The sequence below is a fragment of the Phyllostomus hastatus genome, unplaced genomic scaffold (assembly GCF_019186645.2).
Source record: "Phyllostomus hastatus isolate PE091 unplaced genomic scaffold, TTU_PhHast_1.1 phas_scaffold_129, whole genome shotgun sequence".
NCBI lineage: Eukaryota > Metazoa > Chordata > Mammalia > Chiroptera > Phyllostomidae > Phyllostomus > Phyllostomus hastatus.
Genome location: NW_025334009.1, coordinates 27381399 through 27404728, shown reverse-complemented (window position 1 = coordinate 27404728; position 23330 = coordinate 27381399). Strand labels below are relative to the sequence as shown.

The 23330-nt window shown below is 38.5% G+C and overlaps 1 protein-coding gene across 9 annotated transcripts in view; it reads right to left on the bottom strand.

Moving 5' to 3' along the window:
* Window positions 1-7035: 7035 nt before the first annotated feature.
* ANKRD28 (ankyrin repeat domain 28) overlaps window positions 7036-23330 on the bottom strand; it is a 177224-nt gene continuing 160929 nt past the window's right edge. For all 9 annotated transcript variants that reach the window (XM_045856627.1, XM_045856629.1, XM_045856630.1 and 6 more), the window contains 8 exons: window positions 22420-22639; window positions 17805-17892; window positions 17627-17710; window positions 16833-16978; window positions 16125-16207; window positions 15576-15658; window positions 14640-14731; window positions 7036-10294 (listed from right to left, as the gene is read on the bottom strand). In XM_045856627.1, coding sequence (XP_045712583.1) covers window positions 10008-10294; window positions 14640-14731; window positions 15576-15658; window positions 16125-16207; window positions 16833-16978; window positions 17627-17710; window positions 17805-17892; window positions 22420-22639 — 1083 coding nt within the window. In that variant the 3' untranslated portion in view covers window positions 7036-10007. The remainder of the gene's footprint in view (window positions 10295-14639; window positions 14732-15575; window positions 15659-16124; window positions 16208-16832; window positions 16979-17626; window positions 17711-17804; window positions 17893-22419; window positions 22640-23330) is intronic.

The window sequence follows — 23330 nt, the reverse complement described above, 5'->3', positions numbered from 1 at the left end:
GGCTTTCGGAGTGCCTGCCGTGTGTCACTCCCCTTCCTTGAAACACGTGGAGGCCGTCAACTCATCTGATCTTCACGGAGACCACGGAATGCTTCACCTGCATTCGACAGGCTTGAGGAGACCTCAGAGACGCTGTGTAACTTGCCAAAAGTCACAGAGACAGGCCTGTTTGCCTCTGAAGTCCATCAATTTGACCACACAGCTCTGCTGCCTTCCACGAACCTAGTGGGGTTCTGTGTGTTTGCCCCTTTCTGCAGTTCGCCGCCGGGTGGTGAATTCCACTGGGGCTGAGACTGAGCAAACTTCTCAGCACCTATTCTTATAAGCAGATGCTTGAATCAAGGTTATAAAGGTAAAGGGCACCTTCAACACTAGGAATAGCTTCAACACTAGGAAGCTATTAAACACCACACATATTTATTATTTTGTATTTATATACAATATGTTGACATGGAAAAAATTTATGATATAGCAAGTAAAAAACCAAATTACAAACATAATATATAATATAACCCCATCTAGACAACATGGCTCATATTCATAGTTAGAAAGATAAAATCACTTTCAGTGTTTCTTTTGATTTCTTAGTGGTGAGATGATGGATGGTTTTGTTTTATCCTTTGTGCTCATCTTTCTCACTTTTTTACTATACTGTATTACTTTGTGGTAAGAAAAATGTCCCTAGATATAGTTGATGTGAAACTGACACATGCTTTCTTTACTCAATAGTAACTCTTACTAAATTCAGTTTTATAAGCAAAACATTGCCGCTTAAACAAAACTGAATTTTTCCATAGGCCTTCCCTGAAATGGTAAGTATGTAATAGGTTTACATCTACTTTTATATTTCCTTGTTCTTTGTGACCATCAAAATTTGGAGGCAGTCTAAAGTAATGATTGTTGAACGTGTGTGAGAAGGAAACACAAAAGAGGTAGTACAGATAGGGAAGGCTGTTGAATGAGTATATGGGAAGAATTGCTGAAAATGTTAGATTCAATTAATATTTGCCATTTTTAAAGATTTTTTTTTTTAAATTTACTTTTAGAGAGAGAGGAAGGGAAGGAGAAAGAGAGGGAGAGAAACAGAAATGTGTGAGAGATACATTGATCAGTTGCCCCTCACACACTCCCAACTAGGGACCTGGCCTGCAACCCAGGGATGTGACCTAACTGGGAATTGAACCAGCAACTTTCTGATTCTCAGGCCAGTGCTCAACCCACTGAACCACACCATTTTGGAACATTAAAACATCATTTTGAAACATTTTTATTTATTGATTGATTGAAGACAGAAAGAGAGAGAGAGAGACTGATCTGTTGTTCCAATTTATGCATTCATGCCCTGGCTGGGGATGACACCCTCAGCCTCAGTGTATCAGGATGATGCTCTAACCAATTGAGCTAGGTTGCCAGGACTGAGACATTATTTTTCTAATTAAAAATGCATGTGTATAAAATGTTTCTATATAAGGACTTCAGTTTTTAGAAAACTATTTCAGCTGTTGCCTTTTTAAGAGCCACAATTGACAAAAACATCCACTCTCATCTAGACGACCAGCACCCAGCACAGCATAAATGTCACTAACGACTTTGGGTTATCTCCTGACATAAAAGAATTTAGACCAGGAAACTAATCAAAGCAAAAGCAGATTTATTGAGGCTCCCCAGAGGGTGAGAATGCTGGGATGCGGTAAGATGTGGGGCTGACGGGTTTTTCCTACTTGAGAACATAGAAGTTGCTGGGGTTAACCAATCAGGGTGTAGGTTAGCAGTCCTCCTTTTTTTGGAACACTGATGTCTGGGTACATGTCAGGAAGTGCAGCGTTCTGGGATTGTGTAGCACTCACCAGTGTGTGGGGTGCAGGAAGGGGCTTTCCCAACCAGGTATTGAGTTTGTCTCTGGTCTGCAGTGTGGCTTTAGGTCTGAAAAACAAACTGCAAAGAACTCAGGTTAGTTCCTGGACCAGTGTTGCATAGCTACTGATTGGTAAGTGCCATAGTTCTGGCAGGGCTTGACTCAATGGAGCAATGTTTGGGAACATTTTATTTTACCTGTTTCATTTATATTCAAGATATTTATGAAATACTTTAATTTCACCGTAATTTCTTTAGCTCTGACCCTCTTATTTCCCAAATTGGGTTTGTGAGATGGGTAGTAGGTGAATGAAATGCCACAAACCAGGTGGCATTTCGACGTTGGGCCCTTTCTATTAACAAGGTGCAAGACAAATCTGATTTCAGGGGCAGCTTGGTTACCTTTCACAGCCCTGAGCACGAGGTGGAAGTTTACCAGACAGTTTGGGATGTGAAGGCTCATGTTATTTGAAGCGAATTTCAGACATCATCCTCATTCCATTTGTAAATATTTCAGTACCTTTCTTTAAAAGGACTACTTTAAAAAGCATAATGACATAATCAGTATCACACCCAGAAGAAATGAACAATACTTCCTTAACATGGCCAATTACTCAGTATTCGGGTTTCCAGTGGCCTCGAATGTCATAACTGCTTTTCCACATTTTCCTGAGCTGTATTTAAATACCATAAAATTCACTGCTTTGCAGTGTACAAATCCATGGTTTTGAGTATACTCACAGTCACTCAGCCACCATCCCCATCTACTTTGGGAGCATGTCATCGTCCCCTGAAGAAACCCCATAACCAAGAGCAGCCACCTTCCCTGCCCCTCCTTCTCATCCTCTGGCAGCCAGCCGCTAATATACTTTCTATCTCTATGGATTTACCTCTACTAAACATTTTATTTTAAAAGAAGATTTTATTTATTTTCAGGGAGAAGGGAAGGGAGGGAGAGAGGTGGAAAAACATGCTTCTGGGAGAGAAACATCTCACAGCCCCCACCTGGGCACCTGGCCTGCAACACAGGCGTGTGCCTTGACTGGGTGGGAGTCAACCCGGTGACCTGGCTCACAGGCCAGAGCTCAGTCCGTGAGCCGCACCAGCCAGGGCTGAACATTTTGTATAAATGGAATCGTACAAGAGGTGGCCTTTTATTCCAGCTGCCTTTCACTTAGCATAATGTTTTCAAGGTTCATCTGCGTGTAGCATGTACTTCGTTCCTTTTTATGGTTGAATAATATTTCCTTGTATGGATATAGCAGGTTTTGGTTACCCATTCATCAGTTGATGGAGACTGGGTTGTTTCCCCTTTTTTGCTATTATGAAGAATGCTTCTGTGGACATTCAGGCAAAATTTGTGTGCTGACAGGTGTGTGTTTGCAAATCCATGGGTATGTATGCAGGACTGCAATTGCTGGGTTGCATGGTAAGTCTAGGTTTAGTTATTTGAGGAGCTGCCAACTATTTTCCATGGGACCTGTGTCCTTTTACGTCACTATTGGCAATGTGTGAGGGTTTACACTTCTCCACACCCTTGCTAATGCTGATTGGCCTATTTTATTTAATTATAGCCATCCTGGTGGCTGTGGCTTCTTGCCATCCTTTGGATTTGCATTTCCTTGATGGCTAATTATATTGAACATCTTTTCAAGCGCTTACGGGCCATCTGTGTATCTTCTCTAAAGAAATTATTAAAATCCTATACCAATTTTAAAAACAGAATTGTTCGTCTCTTCATTATTGTAGTTCTTTGCATATTCTGGCTATTAGATAGACTCTTAATAGACATTTGATTTGTAAACATTTTCTCCATTCTGTTGTCTTTTCACTTTCTTGATAGTATCTTTTGGTAGACAAGTTTTTAATTTTGGTAAAGTCTAATTTACCTTTGGTTGCTTGTTCTTTAGGCATCAAAACCATACCTACTCCAAGGTCACAGATTTATAGCTACGTTTTCTTCTAAGTGTTTGAATTTCAGTCCTCACGTTTAGGTCTATGATCCAATCAAAGTTAATTTTTGTTATCTTGTGCATAGGGGTCCAAATTCATTCTTTTGCATGTGACCATCTAGCTGTCCCAATTTATTGAAAGACTATTTTTTTCCCCATTGTATTTTCTTGGTACTGGTTTTGAAATCTATTGACCAAAAGACTTGTGGGTTTATTTCTCTCAATTCTATTCTGCTGAACTGTATGTCTGTCCTTAAGAAAGGACACTATCCTGATTGCTGTAGCTTCACAGTAAGTTTTGAAACTGGGAAGCACGCGTCTTGCTCTTCTTCATTAAAACTGTTCAGGCTATTTATTCCAGGTCCTTTGCAGGTCCATAGGAATTGTAGGTCAGCTTGTCAATTTCTGCCAAAAAGGCAGTGGAATGTTGAATAGGCAATGTATTAAATTTATGGATCAACTTAGGGAATATTGTCACTTGGATGGTATTAAGTTTTCCAGTTCATGAACACAGGACGTTTTTCTATTTAGGTATTCTTTCAATCATATTTTGTAGTTTTCATGTACGAGTTTTATACTTGACTCATTAAATTTATTCCCAAGGTTTTGGGGGGATGCTATGATAAGTGATTGTTAACTTCATTTTTCAGATTGTCCACTGCAAGTGTATAAAAATACAATTCATTTATATATTGATCTTGCATCCAGCAACCATGCTGAACTTACCAGCACATTTTGGTGGATCCTTTAGGACACAGGTGGCAAACACAAGGCCTGCAGGCCTGCTCTGGGTCTCCACCTTGTTTCTACCTGGCAGGAGTGCTGAACTCTTGCTTCACCGTTAAGGAGTAGTCACATTTATACTTTCCTAAAATTACATTCGGCCCTTTGAAGGCAAATGCAAGGCTGATGTGGTCCCTGGTGAAAATGAGTTTGACGCCCCTGCATTAGGATTTTCAATATACAAGAGTATGTCATCTACAAATGTGTTGAACTTCTTCCTTTTCAATATACTTCTTCTTTACCGTAAGTATTCAGGGAAGGCCTTTCATCCAGCACAATGTTGGGTAGACGTGGTAAGAGTGGACAGCCTTGTCTTGTTCCTGATCTTATGGGGAAAACTTTCAGTTGTTCATCATTAAGTATGTTGTTAGCTGTGAGCTTTCCACAGATGCTCTTTATCAGGTTGAAAGTTTTCTTCTATTCCTAGTGCTGTTTCATCGTGAAAGGATGTTTTGTCTGATGCTTTTTCTCCATCAATAATCAAGCATTTCCTTCCTTCCATTGTGTTGACAGTGTATTACATCAATTCAGTTTGTTGAAACTTATCTTGTATTCCTGGGATAAACCCCACTTAGGCCTGGTATAAATAATTGTGTGTTGATAGATTGTTTGATAGTATTTTTGATGATTTCTGCATCTGTATTCATAAGGGATACTCATGGTGTATAATAGTTTCCAGATGGTGATATAATAATGCTAATTCTTTGAGAACGAGGCTTTGAAAGATCTCTAGCTTTGCTTCATTCCCTCTGGTGGCTGTTAGGCTGTGCCAGGAATGTTGGCTATTTGTTGTCAAGGCTATCGCAGAGCTGGCAGGACACAACTAGAACAAGTTAAAATGTCGCGAAGGTCACCGTTCTTACCAAGATTTAGAGGTCCATGCTCTGCCACTTTCACTGACATCACTTGGTAAAAGCTATTTGACCATTTGCAGTGTCTTAGGCCTATTCTTATCGGGCACCTTACTGAAGGCAGCTGATGGCTTTTCTTCCCATGCCCCCAACACACTCACTGGAATGTACACATGAGGGGCAAAGGTCTTCTCCAGGAACCCCTTTTCCTTGAATCCTCTTCATTCATATTCTCTTAGATTTTGGCATTTCTTACCATAAATATTACAACAATTAATTTTTCTCTCATGCTTGCTGGGTCCTGCCACCTTAGTGGCAGACATGGGGGCCCAAACCAGGTTACACGGGTAGGACATCAAGTGACAGATTTATGGTCAATGTAAAAAAATGCATTTTCTATGAGGTCTGAGGCAACATTCCTCAGCAGCACCTGCTGTTACTTTGGGTACCGGCAATGAACCAACTTCCCACTCTGGGAGGTGGCCAACTATTACATGAGCATAAAGACCAAGCTTCAGAGCTTAGTGCTGACCTGTCCACCCCCAAGCGTTGTGCCGTCTTCCATTTTAGCTGAAGGCGAAGCAAGTTACATGCTATGGACTGGGGACGGCTGAGCCAGCAGGCATCCAAGAGACACATTCAATCAACCCAGGTCCTCTGTCTTCACATGACAAATGATTATCTTGGGTTCACTTACCCAACAAAACAACAAATAACAAACAAAAGCATAAATGCCTTTTTTCTTGCTTAACCTCAACAGAACTCTCAGATTTGCTTTTGTGGATTAGCACACATCTCTCTATCCTTTCTTGCTTTTAATGGTTTGTTGCTTCAACATTCTCCCACTTTTTCAGCAAAATTATATGGTGTCTTGTTATCAAACATTTTCTGCAATCACCTAGTGCATAAATGGGCAAGGTGTTCTTTTACCCTGAACCACGCCCCCATCCCTGCTACATTAAATCTCAGGTAGCCAATTTTTCTTGTCTCCCTAAAATATGAGGTTCCTGAAGGCAGGGACTTTATAAGCTTTATCATATTCCTGGTATAGCTCCAGTATTTTAAAAAAGTGCTTACTGCAGAGTATGTACTCAAGGGATGTTTGCCAAAGGCTTCAATGTTTGCCAAAGCCTAAACATCACCTCTCCTATGAAGCCTGTTTGGATCTTCCTTCCCAAAGGGATCTGGTTGTTCTCTGAACTTCCCTAGCAGTTCATCTTTACTTCAGTCATACTTTCTCCTTCCAGGTATATGGAAGGAGAAATTACTTCATTATACTTTCCATAGTGTGTGAGCTCCTAAAAGGCAGGACCACAATTTCTAGGCTCGCTTTCTGCCCATTCCCACTCTCAAGCATATGGCAGGCAAGCAATAAATATATGTTCAATGGAGATTATATATATAATCTACATATACATATATATGTGTATGTATATATATATACATACACATGTACACATATGAAAAACCCATTTAGATAGGTTCATCTAAATTCCAAAACAGCTTTATTGAAACTTCAAGTTTTTAAAGAATTAGTTAGAACACTAATTAGACATTAAAAGATAAAGAAGTTTGCATGTAAAAAAGACACTTGATTTATTGAATTAAAAAACTTTTATTTAAAAGTTTCCAATATAAGCCAAATTAAACCCCAAATTGACAGCTACACTTAGAGATCTCCTGAACTAAATGGCACTGTTTGATCTGAATGTCTTGTTAAAGGAGGCCATTTGCTATTTAACCACCACTTCCCCCAAAGTAGTTCTAGAGCAGAAGCTGGTTTTACGAAAATACACATCAGATATTTCAGATGTCATCTTTCATGCAGAAGTTAAAAAAGCAAATAGGCTTTTCTGGTCTGTTGAGAATTAAAAACCAGTACAGAGCAGGACACAAATGCTTTTGACATAGAAGGTGTAACTATAAAGGAACTTACTGTGGTGCTGTGTTCATTCATCCAAGCAGTCCAAGGACTGACCCCAACAATACCAATGCTGTCCAATCCCTACTGGGGTTCGGGTTCCCCTCAGCAGGCACAGACCAAAGGAAGTGGCTGGTCAAGCCGGGACACAGACTATTGCAAAATGCGATCCCAGAGCAATAGCATAGGTAATTTTCTGAGTGGGCAAACAATCCAAAGAACCACCTCACAAATATTTTCAGTAATTGCATCATTTACACAAAGTGATGCAAGATCTCAGCTCTGATATGTGTGAGGATAAATTAAAAACAGCTTGTTACTTTATAGCTACACCTTGGATTTCAATAGATGTGGAAAATCTAACAGAGCGTCTAATGAGTCCTTCTGGAAATCAGCGCAGATGAGTCAAACAGCCTGTAAAAGAGAAGACACGGCAGAGAGCACGAGATTCAGCCTTTCAACATTCTCAGTGTTCTCTCGGAGGACAGACCCGGCCCGAGGACAAAAGTTGCCAGGAGGGAGGCTTCACTCCATCTAAGGAAGACCTTTCTAACAGTTAGAGCTGCTCAACAACTGAATGGACTGCTTGGTGAGGTAGAGTCACTGGAAGTGTTCAAGGTGGAAAGATCACCCTTGTAGAAGGGACTCCTGCATTTGTTAAGAGGTTAGACTGGATGAACCTCAGGTCTCTTTCAATTCTGAGATTCTAGAAAATTCCCTCAGGGAATTCAGAAGAGAATTCCTAAAAGGAAAGAGAAAGCACACATATGTATACTTTTAGAATCCTCTTGAGTTTTTTCTTTTTTCAAAAGGTACAGTAGAAAATGTAATCTGTTGTCTTTAAAATGCATATTCACCTTCCTACCACTAATAATTAGGAAGGATCTTTCATGACTTTTTTACATTATAAAGGAAAGATGGAGGATTACATTTATAATTTCTGTAAATATTTTAGAAAAAATGCTTAAAATCTAGTAGTCAATGCCCTAGAAACTTTATAGATTTTTAGGGAATATGCACAGATACAAATACATTATTCGTTAAATACAACTCACATCTGTATTTTATTATACTCTAAAATATACAGGAATCTTGATGTACTGAAAGAGTGCAAGTAAATACAGTATTCAAGCAGTCACTATTTCTATGTACATGCTCATTAATTCTTCAAAAAACCCACAAAATTATCAAATAGATCAAAATACTGTTCTGTGTTTTCACACTTTATATTCAGAAAAACCAGCTGATAATTTACAATGTCATAAAGTTTCCAGTTTTACAATACAAAAAGGATAAAATAAAATTGGGTTTCATTTTGTGAAAATCTATGGAACTTTACCCAGACCTGTAAGACCCCCTACGTGTGTGAAATCATTCTCACTGGGAAAGTGACAGTTACAGGAAAAGCAGAACCATGTACATTGTTATTTAAAAGCCTAAATATCAGCTTTCTCCCTCTCTCTCTCTCACTGTTATCTTAAAAGGTAGTCTTTTCCAGTTTGGCAGGCAATTGCTTCTTTCTCCCAACTCTGAATAGGACCTAAAGATTTTAGTATTTTAGATCTTGCCCAACAAGCAAATAATCTCCAAGAGATCTGGACATGTTAATTTGTCGGTAACAGGGTTTGAGTCTTCACAAAACACAACAGGAAGCCCCCGATCCGTGGCGGGGGCACAGAAGTGCTGGGTGGTGAAGGGGTGCCACCCACAGCAGTGAGGTTGACCGAGAACTTCCCCAGGACCACTTAACTACAATGGGGCGAAAATAATCTGATTTTTGATTTTCTGCAATGTTCTTCTAGGAAATTCTTTACATTTTCAAACAAAAATAGTTCAATTTAAAACCTAAACTTTCAAAACTGAGCAACAGCCTGACCCCAACCTATCTCATGTCTGCATCTTAAGTATTTCCACCCTGACTATACTCAGTCAGCTGGCTTTCAATTCTAACATTATAAAACTTGGATTTTAAAACTTTTATGTAAAAGAAAAAAATGTAAAAATACATCTGCTTTCTCTCATGTTTATACAGGATTTGAAGGCTTTCAGATGTTTTCTTTAAAAAAAATCAACATTTAAAACCAAATCTCAGCTTCATTTTCAGAAATATTAAAGTTTGGTTTAGATAAGGTCTCATTTCACCTACTCCAGTTCCCACAAAACGGCATCCCATTGAAACACCTTCAGATTATTTGGTCCTTTGGCAGCTTGCTGTGCACACAATGCCTACTGTACCACACACTGTATTGCCCTTACGTTTAGTTGTAGTTCTATTGATAACATTTAAGTCTAGTGTCCTCATCTCTTCTTTTATAATAGTGTTGCTCATGTAAGCAGATCAGGGTGCACAGTGTCCCGAATTACTCCTGGCACTGCAAAACCAAATTAAACAATTCCACAAAGCAATCTAACAGCAAAGTGTTTTCCTCTGGTCAAGTCTATTTTAAGACTTTAGAAGTTCCTTTTGCAAAACTTGCCTTTAAAATTCTTCTTCCTAATGTCACCACATTTCTTATATTCGCTCACTCTGCGATCTTTCCTCTTAGGTTGAATTTGTACGTGAATAAAAAAGCGCCTTTTCCCTGAAAAAGCACAGTCTGAAGCATCAGTGTCAGAACTCTTCCCTCAAGACCTCCAGCTCAGCTCTCAGTAGGTCTCTGAATCGGAGTCATTGAGGTCATCCACATCGGTGTACAAGTACTCCTGTTCCCCGCCAATGTTGTTGAAACTGCAATAGGAGCTAGGTTCATTCCGCATGATGGGCAAGGCTTCAAAGCTGACCGTTTTTGAGGTGTTAGTGTAACGATTAATGGCATTGAATGTCAGGGATGATAAAGGGCTACTTGATGAGACAGGCATCATGGTGGCCAAAATGAGAGCAAGGCAGTCAGCCACATCCTTATTGGGAGCACAGGCCAAAGCTGGGGTATAACCTGGAATTAAAAGATAAAGTTAAAAAATTAAACATCCTGAGACTCATTTCACTCATATAAGGAAATAAGCCTAAAGACTTTCATCTTTACATATATTTTCAATTACTTGCCTTATAATAAATTGGTTAATTAAAATGATTCAGAAAATTCTAATAAGTAGAAAAAGAGGAAAGTCCAAATCTACTTTTGTAAGAGTTAAGTGCTGATATGCTGGGAAATCTAAATGAGGCAGATTCATGAATGAGGCTCCGAGCAGGTGCCCAAAAGAGATGTGCTGAATGAACTGACACTGTCGTTTTCAACTTTTCTTTGAGGGTCACAGTCCACTGCAGAAAAAACAGGTCAATTAAACAGGTGAATTTTGAAAACTCTTAAGTCAAAACAAATGTTTCCTTTGTAATTATTCCTTTCTTTGGTAGAAGAAAGTTAGCTCTAAGGCACCACAAAGTTATCAATGTAACTGAGTAAGGAGACATTTGGTACTAAGGTTTGTACGAGACACAGTTCTGAGGATGGAGCGGGGGCGAAGCTGGTGAGCACAGTGTGACCCCATATGGAACTTCCACAGCAAATGTCTTCAAGTTTGAGTCTATGGCTTCATTTGTTGTCGCACATCTAGACACGGTTTTCCCTATTATTTAGTATACAAAATCTTAAAAGTGATCAATAAAAACTTTCATTATCAGTTGTTGATTCAGAGCCTTACAGTGTGGTCAAATATCCTATATAGGTGATTAGCATTTTAATTTTAGGCTCATTTTAATCTACACAGTTGCTGTATTTCCAGAAATGTAATTTGCCGGTAATGAGTTTCTTTCTTTTTTTTTTTTTTAAGATTTTATTTATTTATTTTTATAGAGGGAAGGGGGGGAGAGAGAGAGAGAGAGAGAGAGAGACAGAGAGACAGAGAGACAGACAGAGACACATCAATGTGCGGTTGCTGGGGGCCATAGCATGCAACCCAGGCATGCTCCCTGACTGGGAATTGAACCCGCGATGCCTGGTTCCCAGCCCACACTCAATCCACTGAGCCACGCCAGCCAGGGCGATAATGAGTTTCTTTTAAAGAGAAGCGAGCCTTAACTTATCTTAGTGGATGATATTAACCACGTCTACAGATCTCCTGACTACATATACTAATGAGTCCCAAATATCTATGTCCAACCTAGCTCTTACTTTTGAGCTCCAGATATCTAATTAGTGACTTGGGGGTTTCCACTGAACTTTTTCTCAAGGCCGTAAACGAACCTAGCTCTTCCTCCTACATTGCCTTCTTAGACAACGGCATCTGCGTCCACACAGCTCTCCGAGCTGGGCTGCGTGAGACTTCTTTTCTCACCAATCCCCGTGAGCCCCATCGTAAGACCTTTAGAAACATTGACCTGTTTTCATCTCTAACCTCTACCTTAATTCTGGCTACAGTCTTCTTTCCCCTAGAACTGGTCACCTGTTTTCCTAGTCTCATCTTGCTCTCCTCAGTGTTACTGCTATCTTCCTAATGCCACCTGATTAAAGAAACTCCGGTATAACTTGGTATTTACAATGGTCTGTGCCTTATCTCTAAGTATGCTACTCTCTCTCCTTAGAAAATTCTCTCCCCACTTTTCCCTTGTCCTTTGGATTTTGGCTTAGGAGTCACTATCTTGGGATGCCTTCCCCAGTCCTACAAAGAAGGGTCTGAGCGCTCCCTCCGTGCTCAGACAGTGCCCCACACGGACACCACCTGCAGACTCAGAATGCACTGTGATGCTGCTGACACTCGTCTCCGTCCCAGGAAGCAGCCTGCTTCATTCGACACTGTGTTTCTATAGCTCGGCCCTGTGCTTGGCACACACACTCATCCCACAAGTATCCCGAGTCCCCGCTATGTCCCCTGGGGTGGGTCCTCTGAGTGCTCAGAACACGCCAGTGAACACCTCTGACAAAGATTCCAAGCTCTCATGGAGTTTATAGTCACTCTAATGGGGGAGATGCACTATTGACACAGAAAAAGTAAACTGTACACAAACAGGTTACAGTAGCAATTTTCAGCCTTTTTCTTTTTTCTTCCATGGCACACATACACGAATTACTAAATTCTATGGCACACCAAAAAATATAGTGTTATATTTTTTGCTGATCTGACAAAAAAAAGGTATAATTTTGATTCATTCACACCAGATGGCTATTGCTGTGTTGACTGTTGCTATTTCTTAATATGACAATCTAAGGGAAAAGTGGTCAATGGCCCTGACTAAGTAGTCAGGGTCTGCACTGTGTTTTAAAAATTCTTGCAGCACACTGGGTGAAAAATCACTGTGTTAGAAGATAAGCTCTACGGAAAAAGAAAAAGGAAAGAGTAGAGCAGGTTAACAAGGACCAAGAATGGGGTGGTAGGCGCATGCAGCAGGCTGTAGTATAAATAGGGTAGTTAGGATAAGCTTCATTGAGAAGATGACATTTGAGCTAAGACTGGAAACAGGTGAGGGATTTAGTCACAGACTCTTAGGGACAGAGTGTTCCGGGCAGAGGGAGCAGCCAGAATAAAGATCATGATGCATGTCCACCCGTGGTGTGAAGGGGCCAGCGTGGCAGAGCAGAGAACAGAGTAGGAGGTGAGATCAAAGAGGTACAGGGCGGCAAACCAACTGCGCAGGACTTTGTAGACCATTATAAGGATTAAAAAGGAACTGAGATTCAAAGGACTAATATCTTTTCACAGCTTTTAAAAAAGGATCCAGGCCAGGGTAGTAGGAATGGAGGAGAAAAGAGTGAGTGTATTTTGGACAAATTTTGGAGGTGGATCAACGGTGTACGTTGATGGATTATTATACACTGGGTGTAAGACACAGAAGTTAATGGTGACTGTGGGTTTGAGCCCTGAGCAACTACAAGGGTGGGAATTGTCATCACCTGGGATTGGGATGGCTGTGGGGACAACAGGAGTGGCAGGGGGTGGTTAGAAAGGATTAGCAGTTCAGTTCTGGACATAGGAGGTTTGAGTTATTTAGCAGAGAGCCACATGGTACTGTCAGTTATACTGCTGATCTGTGAATATGGAGATCATGAGAATGGCTGGAGATACAAAGTTAGGACTTCTCAGTGCAGGTAGTATTTAGAACCAAGGGCCTAGATGAGAGACCCTAAGGAGTGAATGTAGATAGAAGAGCAGAAAGAAATAGATTAAGAATAATTAGCAACACAGGAGGAAAACCAAGGAAGTCTTGAGGCCTGAAAGCCAAGTGAAGAAAGTTTACCAAAGAGAAAGAATATACCTGAAACTAATATCATGTTGCATGTGAGTTCTATCTAATAAAAGAAAATGGATAAAAATAGTTTTCAGTTCCAGGGAATCCTGGTTAATTAATGTGACTGTCCAAATAGCAAGTTGCACACCCTCACCTGGTTATCAACTCAAGGAACCAGGTACCTGTGAATGCAGACTGGGTTCACCTCAGTCACAGATACTTACTATGACTCTCCCTCTTTTCCTGCCCCACAGTGATCTGCACCAATTTATCCAAGCAGCAGTGAGTAACATATAAGAAAATATGAAGATTATTTGGGGGAAATAATAGACTGCTATGGAAGATTGCAACCTTCACATCCCCAATTACTCCCTCATTCATGTGTATACTTAAATTTCACGTTAAAACCCTCATTCCTATTTTCAAAAAAAATCATTTGTGCTAAGCTCTGACACATCCAGTAAAACGAGAACTAAGAACTGACCCCCCAGCACTGCAGAGGTCGGCGGCGAGCACGGAGATAACAGTGCTGCTGCGTGCTGCGGCGAAGTCTGACTGCAGGGGACTTAGGAGAAAATGACATGAGAGAAGAACTGGGAAGGGCAGGAGAGTCAACTCTTAAGTAATTTTGCTGCAAAGAGGAACAGACAAATATGGCAGTAGCTGGTAGGAGTAGTGGGATTAATGAGACTTTTTTAGGGCCAAAGAAATAATGTTTGTATACTGATGAGAATAACCTAGGAAGATTCCCACAAAAAGTGTTTATTATAGGACACAAAAGGGAAGAACTGCTACAGTGATCATCTCAGGTAGGCAGAAGGGGACACAATCTAGCGCACGAGTGGGAATATCAGCTTTAGGTAAGAACCTGGCAGTTATAACAAACCAAAGTCAATGAGCACTAATTCTGGTTTAACAGATAATGTGAAATTCAGTTAATCTCTTAAATGAACCTCTCTTGTTTCTCTTGCCCTTATTTCCCTTGCCATTCAATGTTAATTCCAGCTCTCCTCTTTGACCAATAAACAATATCCAAGTTTACTTTGCTTCAAATATGGACCATCAAAAGATAAAAGCTCCTAGTGAGACACAGTTAAGAAGACACAGAACCTACTTACCGTTTTCATCAACTGCAAGCACACTTGCTCCTTTCCCCAAAAGTTCTTGAACCACCATTGTGAGCCCATTCCGGGCAGCAACATGCAGAGGTCTGGGGGGAAAATAGTACATGTACATATGTGTGTGCCCGTGCGTGTGTGCCTAGTCCCAACAGCAATAATGATGGGCACAAGGGACAGCAGAACCCACGTGCAGTGCACTGTCACTTGTCACTGTGTGTAAGCTTAGCATCAGGCCACATCACCAAGATGTTGCCTTTATTAAACCTTTTTGTTAGTTTCCTTCTAAGACTAAGATTTAAAACGATTTTACCAACTAAACAGCATTCTAAGTTATTGTTTTAAGAAATGAGGTTGGCAAACAGGTGGAAGAGAACATACAATAAAAACTGTAAATTGCAACAGCACAATTCCAACAGGCCTTGAAAACAGTTTACAGATTCCATGACTAATTTTTCGATCCTCAAGGGATCTAGTTGATACATGAACGGGAAGAGCATCACAGCATGTGGAAACTGGAAGAGGACAACGGGAGATGTCAATTTAAGATCTAATGGTCACCTGCAGCCTGGCTGCTCACATTAAGAGCTTGATTCTTTCTGAAATCTCTTTAGCTTACAGACACACAAAAAACTTTTTACCTCATTTACCGCTAGTATCAAAAGAATACATTATTCTTGTGCTTCCATAAAACACACTGAACAATATTACTTTCCTCCATAAAACTGAATGAGAAAACCACATTATTTTCAATAATAAAGTTTCAAGTTCAAAAGCTTTTCAGTAATATGCCTTTTGTTATGATTATAGAAATAAGTTTTGTCGATTATGAACAATGTGATTGAGACTGATTCCAATGGTCCCATGATAGGGAAAAACCCTCTGATTATTTTAATAATCACAGGTCACCAGGTTTATACTGGACAGAGTACTTACGTTTGCAAGGCTGCATTGGTTGCATTGATGAGGTTTCTATCTGTTATCTTTTCCAGTATTAACAAGGCACTAGTTTCATGACCCTAAAGTTATGGAAAATAACTCTTAAAAAATCTGGGCACCATTAAAGATAAATTTATACACTCAATATACTCCAACCCTAGTGCACATAATATGTCTATCACCACACACACACACACACACACACACACACACCATGAATTTTCTTGGCCTTACATACTTGTCTAAGTATGGAATGAGATTGGGGAGAGAGGACAAGAATATTTAAAATCAGAGAGATTGAAGAAATAATAATTATGCGAAAGACATAATCATGTTTAGGCTGATGCTCTAAAACTTACTTGGCTTATTGGACACTTTCATCCACCATGGTGCCTAACCCTGTCAGTACTTTTTTAAAAGAAATCTGTTGTGAGGGATCATTAGAGAGGTTTGTTCCTATCTCTGTCCAGCTTAGTGAGGTGGAAAAACTTTAAGTGCCATTGTTGACATTAACAATGAAAACATATCCTTACAATGCGTACATACCTTGCTGCAAGCCAAATGGAGGGCGGTGTTTTTACTGTTGTCTTGTAAAGTCAGATCTGCACTAGCACTGCTAACCAGCATCTCTGGGAGGAAAAATTGCATCAGTTCTTATGGTTATTTACTACTAATTCAGTGTAGAGAAAATAAAGATACAAAGCAAAAATATACCTCTACCAAAAACTTAAGTGCAAGAAAAATACTGTAATATAAAACATACATATATATGTTCAGTCTTATTGCTGTGTAAGTCAAAGACACTAATAACAGAAACTAACATTTCTATTGTGAATGCTAAATTTCAAAAACTGTTTTAAGTGCTCTGGAATAATAATACTTTTTTAATTCTGACAACAACACTACCAAGTGGGTACTGTTATTTTTCTCACTTTATAAAACGCCAAGGCATAAGGCCACTCAGTTGGCAGATGTAGGACTCGAATTCAGTCATCTGAGCCCAGCGCCAGCGTTCTGAGCTGCTACCTTACACTGCTTTGCTGAAGCAGACTACTCCACCAGTAAGGGCAAACGAAAACATTGTGGCCCTAAATAAAAATGTGGGTGTTAAGCACGTAAAAGGTGTTAAATTTCAGGAGTGGTGGGAACAGCAGTGGAAAAGTCGGTGAACTAGAGTCAGCAAGCTTGAGATCTAAGTTCTACATAAGCAATATACAGACTTGGAATAATAAAAGCCTTAACCAGTTTCTTTACCAACTGTGTTCGTTTGTCCGTTTTCCGCAGCCATCATGAGAGGTGTTTTCCCAGAAGAGTCCACAGAGTTGACTTGAGCATTATGGCTGAGCAGCAACTGTAAACACTCTACGTGATCTGTGAAGGCGGCTGCATGGAGAGGTGTTCTGCAATGCAGAGAAAGGAAAAGACTTGACTGAAGCTCTATGTTGTATATACTCTAAACAAAATTATTCCTTAACTTATGACAAGTAGTTGTCAGGGGTTTACAGATTAGGCTATAAAAGCACTGCCCAGATATACATAGAATGGAATTTACTAAAATTTGTTTTTCTGATAATTTAAAATACCCTTAATTAAACTAATATAATTAAGGATAACTTATAAAACTACTAAACAATGTTATATCATTAAAGGAAATTTTGAAATAAATAAATCCTGACCCAAATACTGCCATCTATTAAAACTGTTGGACTTTCTTCCAGCTTTTATTTCTTTATAGAAAAATGTTAACAATACCTTATCAACAATACTTTATTAACAAGAGTCGTTTGGTAACAAACATACCTCTTTAAAAAAAGGGAAATCTTTCTATTTTACAAGTTTTAAAGAGGAAAAACTGGCTAAAAATAATAGAAATGTCTTATTGTATAATGAGAACATAGTTAAGATTTCATAGTGCTTTACACTCACAAATATAAAAATCAACTTTTAATTAATAATGGGTAATCTATAAATTCTTCCACATTAGTCTAGTAGCTAAAATTTTTTCCCTATGGAGAGTAAAATAATTTTCTACCCAACCGAACCCCTACCTTCCTTTCGAGTCCATGGAGTTCACAATGCTGGCACCTAATGTATCAATTAACATCTCAGCAGCACCTTCGTTGTCATTTATCCTGTGTGAGGTAGTAAGGTAATCGATCACTCTCACAGCAATGGTGCATTTCTTAAAGAGTCAAATCAAATTTGATTCATTCTGCCTTTACTTACACAGCACAATGCAATGGACTGAAAGCATTTCCTTCCATTTTCTGAAAAACTTCCTGCTCTAAAAGAAGTTCTACACACGTCTCGTGACCTAAATAAGTCAACAAGAATCAGATATTAAAATCTCCCCAAAATGCTGAATTGTCCACACATAGCTACATATTCTTATACAAGTAAGACACTTTACTGAATTAAAAATAACCAATCCACTGAACCTGTTAAACATCACACTTTTAGGGGCTTTGGAATCCAAAGTACAACCTCAAAACCTTGAGTACAATAACCTCTTGTGATAATTTTACTGGAGTTTATTAGTGACACAATAAGTATTTATTTTGTGGGAGGAAAAAATTAGTCTCATTATTCTTTTACATGGTAGCCAGTTAGTTATTTGATCATTATTTTTAGAAGTCAAATTTGTATAGTATAACTTTCACAACATATATTTATACAGCATGATTAACTTCAAAATTTAAATATTTTCTGATTATAGTAATGATCTAATGGTAAAATACCAAATACTACAGAAGTGTTCAGAAGTAAATGTCCTTGTCCCCATCCCCATTTTTCCAGTTCCTCCCTAGACTGTAACTACTAGTACCTTAACAGTTCTGGAAAATTTCTAGGCATATATATAACCGCATGCACACAAACACATATTTCATTTTTTATTTTTACACAAATGGGATGTTCAGTTCTGCAACTTGTTTTTACTTAGTATTTTTATTAGCTGCAAATATCCTTTTATAGTAGCATTTATAAAAACCCTATTCTTAAATGTTTAGAAGAACTTCACAGTATCTACGTGTATCATAAAATGATTTAATCTCTAATTATGGTTTTTGAGGTGCTGGATCCTTTACTACAGTGATAATGTCACAGTTCTCTGTGTGACGTTATCAAAACATTCCAGTACCTTTAAAAAAGAAAACACCCAAGTTTTATTGTGTAACAGTTTCCTAGAAATGATATTGTTGAGTTAAAAGACAGATATATGGATTCCTGACAGATATTAGGCCCAGCTGTTAATAGCAACTTTGAAAACAGGGAAAAACCCAAACCTTAGATTTTCTTAACCTCATTTCCAAAGCCAGGGTTTTAATAAAAATATTCTAACTGCTGTACTAATTACTGCAAATGAAATGTTGCTTCTTTTATTTCATTAGTCATCTGGTATGTGATTTAGGAATAAATTAGATTCTAACATAGCCTCTTTATTTCCATGGCTTAATATTTGGCTAACATAGTAAGTCTAGATTTCTTTTCTTTTTAAATTACTCTAACATTTTCAAACAATAGCTCAATTTATCTTTATCCTAAAATCGTTTTTACCAGGAAAAGAAAGTTTTAGGAAACCTTTAATTGCACTCCATCTTGTCAGTTCTTTTCTCTAATCCAGCAGTTCTCAACGGGAGCAATTCTGCACCTCCACGCCTGGAGGTATTTTTTGTCATCACAATCAGGAATGGGGTAGGGGATGCCACTGGCTTCCAGGTGGGCAGAAGCCAGGGATACTGCTAAATATCTTGCAATGCACATGATAATCTCTCATGACAAAGAATTCCTGACCCAAAATGTCAACAGGATTGATGTTGAGAAACCCTGATTTAATTCTCTCTCTCCAAATGTTAACTCATTACTAAAAATTAACCATGGGAAGTTGACCAGTGTTGATTTAAGAGTTTCTTATTCTCCTAGTATACCAACTTTCAAGGTGTAGTCTGGGGAAGACTGGGGTGATATTGCAAACTTTTTCAAATCAGCCACTAAAGAAATTTTCCACTCTTCTCACTAAATTTCTTTTTTGTTTTGGAAGATAATTATTTTAAAATACATGAGTATTGGGTCATATCAAGCTGAAAAACTCATCACTTGTGTCCTAATTTATGAAAAAGTGATAAAATTGGTCTCTTCATGTTTCAGAGGGATATTGAGGATGCTTAAGAGTTTTATAAAAACTAGTAAGTTTTTAAAAGAAACAAGATAAGTACTCTTAAGTTCTGTGACTGAAATTACATAAAACGAAAATCTGAACTTTAAAGTTTAGTATGTATAACTACTTCTTTCCTAAACCTTGGCCATCATTCCATTTCAACTTTGAGAGAAATACTGTTTTCTGTTCTGTTGGAGTGCTCCCAATTTTCTTTTCAGCTGTACAGTAATTACCAGTCAAAGTAAAACCATCTTACATAGTTTATTCTCAGAATGCCAAACTATAAAATAGGCTTTTGGCTATAAATATGGTATTAATTTTAGACTGTCTGTACAGTCTCTTACTGCATATAGCCAACACACATCTAATTTCTTCCAGCTCAATTCCAAACCATCGTAATTTTGCTACAGTCTGGAAATTAGACACATCTGTTCTGATATTTAAATGGCAAACATTCATGCAAAAGCTTCTCTCTTGTACATGATGTGCTTATTAGGGAGTCTAAATTCAGTAGTGCTAGAGTAGAAACTCACTTTAGGAAACAGTGTTCTGCATCAAGGCCTGATAAGAAATGTTAGATAGCAATTCCCTGAAGGACAGTTGCAGCAGTCTACTTACAACTAAATGCTCTCTCTCTGAGGAAAATGCCTTATTGTGTGGTTCTTCCAATGGTTAATTCTGACACATTAAAAAAATATTCAAGCAATAAAAGTTTGCTTCAAAATAGTTTTATCTGAGTCCTTAAATAAAGAAAATTCACATCTGCGGATTTTCTTCTACTACATTACATGTTTTTGGTTTTCTTTAGTTATAAAATGTCTTCAAGACACATTATAAAGACAAATCAAATTTCAATGGTAAAATACAGTGTCTTCTTTGACTTAGGACTTCTCTTTAGCCACTCCACTGTACTCACTTAATACCAACCTAGTGAGTTGAAAAGAGGAAAAAAAAGAGAAGCTGAAATCCAAAGGTTTTAAAGTTTTCAACACCATTCTAGGTAAGGATCTGAGGTAGCGGTAAATGAAATGGACTGAACTGAACTTCTGAATTAGCGATCCATTCAACTGTTCAACAGTGTTCTTCACGGTGCCTCCAACACTCAGACTAGAGGGTGGCCAATGGACACTGCAGCATAAGCCTCAGAAGAGAGCAAAACTTTCTCACAGCAAAAGAAGAGAACTCTCACACAAGAACTATTAATATGAATATTAAAATAGTATACCTAGAAAATACTTAGGAAAACAATTAAACTAGAACTGTGCAAGATTCATACTTCTCCTTTTCATCACAAATTTAATTACTTGTCAAAATGGCTCCCAGTGAAAGAACAATAAAACAGCCATTACAGAAAGACAGAAACCTCAACATCTGGTAAGGCAGTCATCTGAATTTTAGAACAGATACTATACTTATTTTTTTAAAGCAAGTGGATATTTATTTAAAGACAAAATTTGTATTTTCTCTGCCTGTTGAGGGAAAACTGCTAGAACCGTGACCTGGTTTTGTAGATGTGCGCTCACGAGGAACACTCGCGGGAATGCTGACTGACACTCAGCGCACCCCCCACCCCGCCACCTCTCTGCGACAGCCCTGAGCCCGAACTTCATGGGACTGGTGTTTACACTGTACACAATGTGCTTGAGAGATCTATGGTCCCTACAAAGGAAAAAAGACTTCTCAACATACTTCATTACTTAAATTATTTTAATTAGTTGTAAAAGCCAAACTCCATTTTTAAACATTTATAACTTAAAAAAAAAAAGCTTTTTACTTTTCTGAGCACCTTTAATGAGCCTACCTGTAAAAAGACTAACTATGACTATTAGCCTCTAACTATGCAGCAAAGTTAACCAGGAAAGTTTCTAAGTTTCTATTTCTATGATCTCCTAGGATTTTATTTCCTTAAAATTTTGAGCACACGTGTTACTGTTGATATAGAATCTTATCTTGTAATGTGCACAGAAAACATACAGAGATTTCAGTTTAGAATGTGATGCATTTTCATTGTTTCTCCTACCTTCATCAGTTTTTTCCCTAAAATAAGTCCATTTAGAAAGTTAAAGAAGCCCTGGCTGGTGTGGCTCACTGGACTGAGTGCTGGCCTACAACCTGAAAGGTCACTGGTTGGATGCCCCGTCAGGGCACATGCCTGGGATGTGGGCCAGGTCCCCAGTTGCGAGTGTGCAAAAGGCAACCGATCGATGTATTTCTCACACATTGGTATTTGTCTCCCTCTCTTTCTCCCTCCCTTCCCCTCTCTCTTTTTCTCCCTCCCTTCCCTCCTCTCTAAAAATAAATAAAATCTTAAAAAAAGAAACTACCACTAAGGAAAGTAAAACAACATAATCAAAATACAAGCATACTATATGAAAGAATTGGAAATATCATAAAAGTATCTTAAAATGCAAAATACTTGAACCAAAGGTCTAAGAACAATTTCAAACTGAGTGATAGCTTATGTCAAAACATCTCTGACAACTAGTTTCTTGGTTTAGCATGACAGGCAACAAGGAGTAAGCTACGACTACACAGTACATTATTCCTAGGCTTCTTATGAACCTTAAACTTCAAGTCTGCCTTACAAATATGTCATTCTTATGAATTTCAGAATATGTTATAGATAGTTGTCCCTGCTTGGTACATAATAGGCATTTAATGTAAGTTTGTATCTGTATACTTAACCATTGTAGCAAGCCCAGTGAAGTGCTGTATATCCGTGATTGTCTGCTATGGCTGGATTTGCATCCACAGATGCTGCTGACTGCAAAAGGGCTCCAAGAACACCAATGTGTCCACAGGCAGCTGACAAGTGTATAGGTGTCCGGCCCCTGCTATCCCGAAATAAGCACTTAGCACCATGTTGAAGTAATGCATCTACACATTCTTCATGGCCTGTAACCGCCTGAAAGAAAAATTGTTTGTATGTAGTTGAATATATTATGTTGGGTAATATATGCCAATTATAGCTAATTAAAATATTTTAAATTCAATATTTTTAAAGTCCATATTGCCTCTATCTTTTTACCAATCGAGGAATTTATCATTTTTTAATAATTCAGTGTTTTTATTGGATGTGGTTTAAAGATTAAGTTAAAATAGTAACTTGAAAAAAAACAAAACAGTAATTTTATCAAAATACTAGTAGTATGAAAAAAAGGAAGAAAGAAACTTATAATTCAATAAAAAAGACATTTCTAAAGTGAAAAAGTCAAGAAAAAATCTTTAAGAAAATAGTTGTGATAATGTAAAAATGTAAAATTGACATTAACTCTATTCAAGGTTTTAGCATTCAAAATCCCCGCCACCCCAATACCCTGACTGGTGTAGCTTGGTTGATTAGGCATCGCCCGCTAGGCAAAGGGTCACCAGTCTGATTCTGGTTGGGGCACAGGCCTGGGTCGCAGGTGTGGATTTGGTCCCCAGAAAGGGCACAAACAAGAGGTGGCTGATTGATGTCTCTCATATAGATTTTTCTCTCCCTCACTTTCTCCCTCCCTTCCCCTCTCTCTAAAAATAGGTAAATAAAATCTTTTTAAAAATTAATAAAAAATAAAGTAAAATCTCCCCCAACATTACTGTTCTCTGGATTAAAT